The 11320-nt window shown below is 52.0% G+C and overlaps 1 protein-coding gene across 1 annotated transcript; it reads left to right on the top strand.

Annotated features, from left to right (window-relative positions):
* The first annotated feature begins 267 nt into the window (after positions 1-267).
* LOC139039848 (ral guanine nucleotide dissociation stimulator-like) lies at positions 268-3050 on the top strand. Its single transcript, XM_070480943.1, has 6 exons — positions 268-509; positions 928-1002; positions 1567-1599; positions 1968-2089; positions 2296-2399; positions 2725-3050. The coding sequence occupies exons 1-6, from the start codon at positions 468-470 to the stop codon at positions 2880-2882; spliced, it is 534 nt and encodes a 177-aa protein (XP_070337044.1). The 5' UTR covers positions 268-467; the 3' UTR covers positions 2883-3050.
* Positions 3051-11320: the final 8270 nt, after the last annotated feature.

Genomic DNA, 11320 nt, shown 5'->3' with positions numbered 1-11320 from the left:
CCCCTGAGCAAGTCCCTGCCCCTGTGTGGGCCTTGGTCTCCTCATCTGGGAGCCAGAGGGAGATGAGCCGTGGTGCAGGCCTCACAGTGGGTGACGAGGCTCAAGGGTGGGGAGGAATGTGGGGAGCTTGGACCTGGCTCCAAAGGCAGGCTTGAGCGGAGAGCAGTGATGACGGTCAGATGACGCTTGGGCCTCAGGAGACTGTGGGAGGCAGACAGAGTTCGTCAAACCTTCCAGACGAGGTAACAGGTTCAGGGAGGCCTGGGCGGGCCCAAGGTCACACAGGAGTGAGTGTTGGAGCTGGGATGGCTCTGGAAGCAGAGCACCCTGGAGGTGGGAGCCGCAGGGGCACCAGGTGACTGGGGCCACATGTCCAGGGTCCCCGATCTGGGAGGGGTCTGGGAGGACACTTGGAGGGGAGCATCGGCTCACTGGCCCTGTCAACACCCTGGCAGGAGGCGACCTCTATGTTGACCAGCCTGGAGACGGGCCCCATAGGTGCCCAGAAGGTAAGGGTGCCTGTGGAGGAGGGGCCCAGGAGTCGCAGGAGAGGGGACTCCCCTTCCTAGCCGGAGGTCTCTACCAGCAGAGAGGGAGCCTTTCTCCTCCAGCCCTGCTCCTGGTGCCACAGACCTGAAATGCCTGCATTGGAAGTGACCAGGAGGAGGCCTGGAACGGATGGGCGCACAACGGATTTGGGACAGGGAGGGGCGGGGACCACGTACCCTGGGTTTTGCCAGAGCCGGCTGCTGGGAGGTGCCTGCAGGAGTTTGGGGTTCCTGGAGGAGAGAAGAGGAGGAAACTGGGGGGAGGCCGCCTAGGTGGGTAGCTTGGGCTGGGCAGGAGGCTGGGGTGAGGAGTGGAGGAGAGGTCTTTGACGGCTCCTGAGAGCGGGATCTCATCACCGTCTCCACCCCGCTGGCACAGGGGCTCATCCCCTTCCTTGGCACATTCCTCAATTACCTGCTGCTGCTGGACACCAACATGGAGGATTACCTGGAGGTGAGTGAGCCTGGAGGTGGGGCTGGGGATCAGGATTCGGAGATTTGGGAGGAGAGACTTGCACTGAGGCCTGAGCTCACAACCCTTGGCAGAGTCCTCTCGTGAGGGCCTCACAGCCACCCCGGGAGCTGGGTGTCATGCCCATCTTAGTGATGAGTGAATATAGGATCCAGGTGAGCCGCCAGTCCAGGCTGCCTGACTGCGGAGCTGCTGGAGGGTGTGTCTGAGCTGGACTCAGCCTCTCCCTCAGGCCCCGCCCCTGCAGGGAGTGAAGCCAGGCCCCTCCAAGGCAGGAAGCACACGAGTGGCTGAGCATCCCTTCCTGCCTGAGGCCTCAGTCTGTCTGTCTGTCAGAGAGGGCTGTCTTAGAATGTCCCTGAGCCATAGCCCCGTGGCCTCCTTGCTCTGGAGCTCAGAGTCTTGCCCGGGACCCATTCCTGTTTCTGGTAGCGCCTGCTCCCTGGTCGACCCTGCTGGTAGTGCAACCTGAGAAAGGGTGGAGACGGGGGCTAGCTATGGGCTAAGGGGGCTGTTGCTCATGGACTTTGGCTCTCTGCCTTCCAGGGAAATGAGATCAATTATGAGAAAAGGAGTGAGGTGAGCAGCTGTGGCCTCCCCGTGCGGAGGGTGGGGCTGTGGCAATCAGAGACTCCTCCGGGGAAGACCTTCTCTGGCCCGATGCCTTGGGCCTTGCTTTTCTTGGGAGAGTTCGGCACCCAGAGCTGGGAAAGCCGTCCCACTGGTGCGTGGGGGAAGGGGCTGGCACCAAGGACACCTTCCTGCAGGAGGAGCTATTTCAAGCCAAGTGTGAGAACGAGCAAGTCCTGCACGGAATTGGAGGGAAGGAGGGTTCCCATGTGGGCCAAGACCCCAGACCTGCTCCTTGACCCTCTTCTCAGAACCTGTCTGAGTCCCCAGCACGGTCCCCCACCCAGGCCCCGTCTGCATCATGCCCTTTCTCCCAGGAATTCAAAGTCACTGAGCAGATCTTCCTGCTCCAGGAGGCAGTCCATCTTTACCACATTGAGGCTGAGGAGCGATTTGGGGCCTGGTTCGAGGCCATGGAGCCCCTCAGCGAGGATGAGAGGTGAGGCGGGGCAGGAGTTGGTGAGGGCAAGGCGGACTCTCTCTGATGGCCAGCTCCAGGGAGCCCGTGCCCGTGGCTTCCGGGTCAGTCCCGGGGCTTGTCGCATGGTCACCCGTGGGGCCCTGGGACTCCAACTGCTGGCCGTCTCTGGGAGGGTCACCTGAGGTGTGGCTCCCGGTAGCTGAAAAGTCCACTCTGTCCTTTAGCTACAGCCTGTCCTGCCACCTGGAGCCCCCACAGGAGAGGGCCGGCAAGATGCGCCGGTTTTTCCTGCCCAGGAAGAACCGCGCATCTCTCAGCTCAGGGCTCGGTGAGTGTCCAGACAGGCAGGGACTGAAGCCAGGGGCTCCGGAAAGCTTCGGGCTAAGCGCGGGCCTAGGGAGATGGACAGCCGGCACGGGGATCCCAGCTCCACTGCTGCCCAGGCCTGTGAGGGACAATTCCCTTGACCTTTGTGGGACTCAGCTTCCTCTTCTGTGAAATGGGTGAAGCGAAATGCCAGCTCCCATGTCAGGGACAATGGGGTAGTGTTGACTGAACACTCAGGACAAGGTTTGGAGCAGAATGCAGTGGGGCTGAGGTGTTGGGCTGGGATACTGGTGTGACCCCCCCAGTCATCAGTGTCTTCTCTTCAGTCACCAGACCCCCGACGCAGAACCCAGCAACAGTGGCAGATCCCGGTCCTTCCAACAGCTCGAGTGCAGCCTGCTCTTCAGCGGCGGGGACACAGCTGGGAAACACGCGGGGCCCCAGGCCGGCTCCTCCCATGCTGATGGGGAGAAGAACATTCTAAGCCTTTTCCTGGGACCCCTGGAGCCCAAGAGGGAGGGGACGACCCCACCCCACAGGCCTGGCATCTCCACCCCAGCGCCTGTTTACCACTTGGGAAGGGGCCGTATTTCTTTCGTGTTAATAGTTAGTGCTAGTTTTGAATTTGATGTTAAAATCCTGTTTCTGTTCCAGCCTGCGAGTCACGGTCTGGTTCTTTCCCCTCCTGTGCTCGTGTCAAGGAGACACAGACTCTCGCGTTCCTCCTGGAATGAAGAAATCTTGCAGGGTCTCGGCTTATTGTATGTGAGAGAAGGGAGAAGGGCCAGGCCCCTCCCTGGATACTGAAGGACACCTCCGCGCCCCCCCTTACTCAGAGGACGGGTTCATTTCAGTGTGGTTCACGTGGGCCAGGAGCAGAGACAGCACCCAGAACTCCTGGCATTTAGAGGGTGGAGGTACTTTCACAGGCAGAGCAACAACCACTGGAATGCGGGTGTCTTTCAAATGGCACGGGCCAGCACCACGACCTGCCCCAGGACAGTGGCTGCTTTTCCACCCCTTTGGAGGAGAGGCCACGTTTTCGGCTTCTCTTGTGGAGGTTCCTCTTCACCAGATGTTAGGAACTTGTCGTTTTCTAATGAGGCTCTGGACAGCAGCAGCTCTAAGTGCAGAGAACGATGTAAAAGCTCAAAACGTGCATGTGGAGGGTCAAGGCCGGAGAAGGTCATGTGCAGATGGACTAAGGGCAGGCAGGACCCTCCCTCCCCCGGCCCCTCTGGGGGCTCCATGTTCACCCTTCACCTGGATGGAATCCTCTGGGATCCCGGTCCACGGCTCTGAATTCCTTTCCCTGCAAGTTTGGTATCCAGGGGGACAGATCTGTGATGCCACTTTGAAGGCTGCATCTGGGCTTCCTTCTCGAGGCATCACTGCTCCTTGTCCACCAGGATTCCCTGCCTCCATGCACTTCCTTCTACAATTCTTGGAAGGGCAGAAATTCCCTCGAATGCCTCGGCCTCTCTGTCCCGTACCTCGTGGCCACTCCTCCCTGGCAGGGTCTGACGGATCACGGGTGGAGTCTGCTTTGCAAACATTAGATACCCTAATCCTGGCCAAAGAATGACCTATACTCTCCCTCGCTGCCCAGGGTGACATCTGGGCCCCTGTGGTTCTGAGGTGTGTGGTCTCAGGCAATGACCTGTTCACACACTCAGGCATGTTGTTTCTGACTCATCCTAACGGGGCAGGAGGACCTGAGCCCCTCGGTCCATGCAGCCCCTCGGAGGGCTGTGTTCTCTTGCCCAGCCTTATGCTCCGTTTATGGTGTGGGTGTGAATCTTTCCCGTTGGAACCTTTCAGAGATGAGTCGTGAGAGGAGGGTGGTTGAGGGGTCCAGCAGGGAACGCAAGCAAACGGATGACGGGTAAACACAGCCTGACAAAATTAAAACACTTAAATGGTTCCAGTCTGGTGGTGAGCAGACACTGCTCCGAGCTCACTCCAAGAACCCACCCGGTGACCAGGAGCTGGAGGGTTACCACCTGGCATTTTGGACACCCACCCCCCCAACCCACCCCGGGAAAGCCCCTGTAAGACTAGGACCACAGGAAGTGCTTGGCCCTTCTGAGTTCTCCCCTCCTTTCTGATGGCTGCAAGTGTCACCCAGACACACAGCAGCGTGAACCCTGCCAGGGAGGCCTCCTCAGTACGGCCAGCAGCTGAGGAGGAATGCTGGTTCCCAGCAGCCCAGGCCCTTCTTGGTATGGCACAGCCATCCAGGAAGGTGACTTTCTAAATGGAAGCCGGAGCCGGCTGTACCTTCCCGCCACAGAGAAAGAGAAGTGCCAAGTCCCAAGGCTAGTCCAGGCCCAGGAGGAAGACACCGTGTCCAAGGGGTTTCCCTCACAGGGCCGTGAGGCTCCTGAGAGCCGACCCTTTGGTTGCAGCGCTTTGTTTGTCATGAGCCTACCAGACGGCAGAGGACAATAACTCGTTGCCTCTTTGGGCTTCCAATGGCCAAAAATGAACTGATCGCCAACAAAAAGAGGCCCACATGTGCAGCACCTGTATCTCATCAGTCTTTATGTTACTTTGATATAAATTTTAGAGAGACAGCTATATATATATGTTCACTCACACACAAATATATCATGCACTCTAACTTATTCCAAACAGAATCAAGAAATAATACTCATACTCCTCAAATGCACGCTTTTGCAGCTGGTTCCCTCTCGGTAGCTGGTATTTATAAGCACCTTCTTCCAGGACCCATTTCATCTTCCCTTCGCCCTCCACAAACCCCGCGGCTGGTCATGGTGCTCTGCCTGGTTAGGGGACCATAACCTGCCTTCCTGAAGGGTCCGGGTCATGGCAGTCCTACCTGGATTGGATTCTGCTCATTCCCTGGGGACTTCAAGCCCAGGACGTGCTAGCCCACAAAACGCGGTCAGGAATCTCCTGAAGTCCACACGTGGGCTTCCTCCTCTCCAGGCTGAGGAGCAGAGGGAAGCCCGAGTCCCAGAGGAACACGAGGGCTCCAGACAGTGTCTGCTTTGCATGTCAAGATGGAGAAAACTCAGGGGAAACTCTGAGGGTGAAGCAAGGCAGTCCGTTGTCATCATTCTCTGCACTGAATCCACCCAGACGGTTCTAGCAGAGGCTCCACAACAAGCAGCCCCAAGCATCCAGGCTGGAGGCCGGTTGCGCTGTCCTGCCTGGGCTTGCCCAGTACATGCATGGTCTACATATTTTGCAAATGACCACAGCTGAAGATGCCCAAGGGCTAAGATTCACCCTGAGCTAACATCCATTGCCAACCTTCCTCGTTTTTTTTTTTTTTTTCCCTTGAGGAAGACTAGCCTTGGGCTAAGATCTGTGCCCATCTTCCTCTATTTAACATTTGGGATGTCTGCCACAGCATGGCCCGATAAGCGGTGTGAATGTCCACAACCGTGACCCGCATGTGCCAATGCCGGGCCTCCAAAGTGGAGTGGGCCAGTTTAAGCCCTGCGCCACCCTAGGTCATTTTTTACCACATCACTCTCAGAAACTGATAAATCTGTCACGTGAAGGTAAGCAATTCTAAAGAGGATTTCCATAATACTGCAAGCTCCATCCCTCCAGTAGACAATCAAGTCCTAACAAGCAGCGGTTTATTGTCACGTTGCTGATGCCGGAAAAGGTCTCTGTTGACAGCACGATCCCTCAAAGGCCTTGTCCATTTCTGTGAATCCAATTTCCAGCACATAGAGATCTAAAGATTGAGGCGAATGTGGTATTTCCTCCTTGCAACTCTGAATTAACATGCAATAAAGAGCAGAAAAATGGAGACCTGGAAGCAGACCTCTTATTTGAGAACAGAGATATACCAGCGCTTTTGAAATGATCTTTGGAATCTACCGGAGTATTACACAGAAGGAATGATGCATTCCGACTAGGTAGGTTTTACTGTGTCGCTGTGAGGGCGACAACGGAATCATCCCGCGAATCGGTAACTCTCTGTGACTTTCAAGCGCAGATAAATAATATACTTCGGAAAGGAAAATGCGAGAGCACCGTGAAACGGAAAGCCCTCCTTGCTCTACTCAGCTGAAATCCAGTCTCTCCTCCACAAGAAATCCCTGTCTATGCTTCCTATGTCCCACAGAGGAGTTTAATAAAAGAAAAGGATTGGTATGTCTTGAAGTTGCAAGAGCTCAAGCAAGAAAACGTGGGACCCTTCAAGGAGACGTCAGTGAAGTGCCGGGCTCCATCGCAGGGGCACCAGCGTCTCCTCTCTTTCCTGGTGCTGTCAGCACATCCTTCTTGGGCGCTCACTTTCTCTGCCTCGCTGCTGAGCCTGTCCACAATTGCTCTCTCCCGCCCTCTTCCCTGTCCCCTCCTGTTTGCTCAGATCTTCCACAGTCACCAGCAATTGTTGGCTGTGGAGCTGTGGGATGCCCAGACCAGTTCCCAGAATCATCTCTGCCAAATCTGAGGAAGGGCAGGGGTGTGTATGGGACCGGACGGGGCACCCCATGCGAGCGCACCCCGCAGGAATTCACCTCTGCTGCAAGGTGCAATTTTGCAAGGCTACGGCAAGTTCCAAAGGGCTTGCCACTTCTCTCCTGCCAGCAGACCTGTTGGGGCTGGTGCCACGTGCTCTCCCAGTGACCCCTCACTGCTGGGTGGGATGGCATTCTAGTAACTGGCCTTCTGAATATGTAACTGCGCATCCTCAAAGAGATGGGAATTCTTAATCCGGGCTTTGGTTTGGGTTGATTCCCACGATCACGCAGCTTCCTCTGCGAAGACTTGACCATCATCACTTCTTTTCCTCTCATCCTGTAAAAGTAATCATGAAACTGGACCCAAATGAGAAATGAAGCATGGCTTCTTAGGACAATTATCTCAGTTTCCCTGTACTTCCACCCTTCCTCTCTCCCTCTGGAGCTCTTCTGACCTGTGTCCCAGGACATCGTCAAGCAGATTTGGGTCAAGGACAGAAAGCTCAAGGTCAAAACTCAGGACTGTTCCAGATCAGTTTTCCTCCCCCATCTCGTAACACCCCCTCCTTGTTTCAGTGTGATTTTATTCTCTTTTATTGCTCTTGCCATTCTCCTCTGTGCAAGTCCTGGCACTCTCTCTGAGGACACGTGATCCCCCAGCTTACTATAGATCCCCATTCCCATCCTTTCTGTGTTTTCTGACTATTCCTTTGGTTAACCCATTGGCCAGTTGTTGCTCTTAGCCTCTTTAGGGTCTAAATCAATTGTGACATTATCAACTACCCCACTCTTAGCGACTCACTCCCAGGTCCTGACATTTACATAACCCAAACGATCATGTTCACAACTAAATAAGGTAGAGTCCAGCCCCATGGCTGAGTGGTTAAAGTTGTGTGTGTTCTGCTTCAGGGGCCTGAGGTTTGCGGGTTCAGATCCCAGGTGCAGACCTACTCCACTCATCGGCCACGCTGTGGAGGCATCCCACGGACAAAGGAGAGGAAGACTGGCACAGATGTTAGCTCAGGGTAATCTTCCTCCTAAATAAAGAAATAAACCCTTCAGAAAATGTATTCATCCACCACAAATTCCTGATTTCCAATATGTCTTCAAACATTCATACAGAAGATACCTGTTCCTTCCGATCGGAAGTGATGCCAGATCACCATGTCCTCACTTTAATTTCCTCGTGGACCTGTCAGTCCTACATTCCACGGACTGTGATCTCAATAATTTCCTTGAAATAATCAAAAATTCCTTACCACTCGTCTTATTTGTGTTGTAAAACTGGAAACCCGGGAGATCCTGATTATCTGCTTTGCCATTCTACTGCTAGTCTTATGATAACTGCTGAAGAAAAAGCACACAACACGATATTTTGTCATCACCATAAAGACAAAATCATCTGCATCAACTGGGAAGCATCCATAATGCCTGGACATTTTTTTTCTTTTTTCATCTCTCGGGTCAATAGCAAAAACACCAAGGCACTCAGTTAACAAATGGGCAAAGGAGTAGAATAGCCATTTTTCCAAAGAAGACACACAAATGGCCAACAGCCACATGAAAAGGTGCTCAGCATCACTAATCTTTAGGGAAATGCAAATCAAAACCACAAGGAGATATCACTTGACACCGGTTAGGGCGGCTATTATCAAAAAAAGTAGAGGTGGCAAATGTTGGTGAGGTTGTGGAGGAAAAGGAAGCCTTGCAACTGTTGATGGGAATGTAAACTAATACTGTAATGATGGAAAATAGTCTGGAGGTTCCTCTAAAAATTAAACCTAGCGTATAATGTAGCAATCTCACGGTATTGTGTTTTGTCCTTAAAATTTCTAACAGAGTATATATTCTGTTAAGTGTTCTTAAAGCAAAATAATGATAATAGTAAAGGGGGTGGGAGAAAATTTTGGTAGATGATGGATATGTTTATGGCCTCGATGGTGGTGATGGTCTCATGGGTGGACACTTATGTTCAAATTCATCAAGTTGTATATGGAAAAGTATGACATCATTACCGATTCTTCTGCACCTTAAAACACAACATGTCCTCATCCAGAAAATGAATATTGACTACGTCTGGGGACAGACGTTAGTTAGACTTATCGTGGTGATTATTTCACGATACATGCAAATCATTATATTGTACAAATGAAACTAATATAAAGTATATGTCAATTATACCTCAATTAACAAGCGCACACATCATACAAGACTATTTGAACATTGTAAACAAGTTCAGTGAATCCCTGAAACTACCCTATCCCCAAATGTCACAGGAAGCAAGGAGGATGAAGTAAGATGGAAAGTTGTTGTGCAAAGCTGCATGCAAATTAAAATCCTTTAAGTTGCGTTCAGCTGCTGTCACTGCCAACCAAGACAAGCACGGACGGTCCTTGGTGAGTCAGCTTCCGGTCAGCTCTTCCCCAAGGCCCGGCAGTCATGCGCCCCTCCCCTAGTGGGTCACTCTGCTCTGTCCTCCAAAGTGGCCAGCAGGAAACCCTGGTAAGATTCTGGAAGACAGCCGCTTTCTATCCTAGATACTCACGTTTTAACAGACACTCGAGATGAAATGTCAAGACTTAAAAGCCTAAGTGTCTATTTGTGTAGTGTAGGGTAGAAGGGAAACCATAGGAGGTCTTTGCAGCATCTCTCAACTCATAATGCAAACATAGCCCTGTCTTCAGAAGGACCGTCCTTGGTCTTTGGTGCAGAGTAGGGCATGTCGCAGGTGGCATGAAGGACAGGTTGTAGCAGCACTATCCTCACTCCAACAGAACTATCTCACTGGACATGACCCCGTGGGTCTCCAAAATAAGTTACTGAACATCAAGGAAAAAAACTTTCTTGAGAGGGGCAATTTTACCGATCAAGGGAAAACTTCTGAATTTTCGCATCTTATAACAAATAAATGATATGTCCTCTTCTATCCTAATGAGGTAGCATGGGTACTTCCATAATAAATACTTTTCATTTTCAGTTCAAACATGCTCAGCTGCTTTCAAAAACCAAAAAACCAAAACAGAAACCCAGACATGTAAAATTAAGTGTTTTAACTTGATAAAGTACTAACACAGCAGTGGCTTCTAAGGGAAGAGCTTTCAAACGAAATGATCATTTTTGGTAATGACCGTAGAAGATGGTGCTATCGCTGTGAAAGGATGGAACCAATCCAGAACGAGCCAGCTTTTCATTAATGACAACGGAATTGAATCAGATGCCAGAAATACTCACTTGGAAATCAAAGTCCCATCATCATCCCTGGAAGCATTTCTGGAACTTTCCCTTTGGACACAAATTTTTGTCTTCCAAAGGAGCAGACATAATACAGAGCAAATAGCAGACAGAGGAAGATGAGTCCCAGTTTGCCAGGCACCAAAAGGGAATTAGTGGCCCTGAGTCACATCTCTAGGAGCCCCACTGGGTGAGGGCTTTCACCAGGACCACACATGTCCACTCAGCAAGGGGAGTCCTCAGGGATGTTCACCTTACTCCCCAGCCCATCGAAACTGAAACAAGACAACCCAGAGAGAGAGAGAGAGAGAGCACATGTTAAATTCAATGAGTTGGGGGGCCAGCCCCACGGCCGCGTGGTGGAGTTCCCGTGCCCAGCTTCAGCAGCCCAGGGTTGGGATCCTGGGCAGGGACATGGCACGGCTCATCAGGCCATGCTGAGAGGGCATCCCACATGGCACAACCAGAAGGTCCTACAACTAGGATACACAACTATGAACTGGGGAGGGGAGGTTGGGGAGAAGAAGAAGGGGAAGAAGAAGAAAAAGATTGGCAACAGATGTTGGTTCAGGCGCCAATCTGGAAAAGAAACAAAAAAAATCAAATGAATTGCTCACGTAGGGCACGCAAAGCGTCTAACTGTGAGGTGAAACAATGGAAAAACAAACTTACTGGCCTCCTGGCAGGAACCTTGTTCTTTAATGAGCACAGGCCTCGTGCTTCACTGTCTCATCCCCTGGGAGGATGCTGTTTGGTGCGATAGAGGATGAACTTTACCTGCAGAGGTAAACATGCATTTGTTCTTATAAAATCAGGATTCTGCTCTCTACTTTCATATCTCAGTTGTCAAATATCCACTGTGATTATAATCATTTTACTATTATTTGAGACAATTTCAAAGGTTACACAATATGCAATGAAAAGAATGTCCTAATTTGTTCCACAGTGGCCTGAAGGGAAAGTCACCAGACAACAGGCGGGGAGGGAAGGCTTACTTCAGCAGCAGTTTGAACAAAGGGATCTCGGAGGACCTGACGTTTTGAACTGAAACGGAGTATAGAGTAGGAATACGTGTGTGGATCCTGGGGCGGAGATGAAGGGTGACTGCTCAGTGTGCTGGCAGCAGCAGTGCTTGTTCTGTCAGGTGGTTCTGAGAGTTTGCGTTAAACATCACTCCCTGGATGTCAACTGTAGTCATCAGACGAGATCGGAGACCGAGAGGTGAAGGGGTGTCTAGTTGGCG

This window comes from Equus asinus, chromosome 12, assembly GCF_041296235.1.
Source record: "Equus asinus isolate D_3611 breed Donkey chromosome 12, EquAss-T2T_v2, whole genome shotgun sequence".
NCBI lineage: Eukaryota > Metazoa > Chordata > Mammalia > Perissodactyla > Equidae > Equus > Equus asinus.
Note: the sequence above shows the minus strand (reverse complement) of the source record. Positions and strands in the feature narration are given on the sequence as shown.

Bases quoted from the DNA above. Each gene is read 5' to 3' on its own strand.
- LOC139039848 (XM_070480943.1), top strand. From the start codon at position 468: ATGTTGACCAGCCTGGAGACGGGCCCCATAGGTGCCCAGAAG. The intron at 1,600-1,967 runs GTGAGCAGCTGT...CCTTTCTCCCAG, and splicing joins ATTATGAGAAAAGGAGTGAG to GAATTCAAAGTCACTGAGCA. The intron at 2,400-2,724 runs GTGAGTGTCCAG...TCTTCTCTTCAG, and splicing joins ATCTCTCAGCTCAGGGCTCG to TCACCAGACCCCCGACGCAG.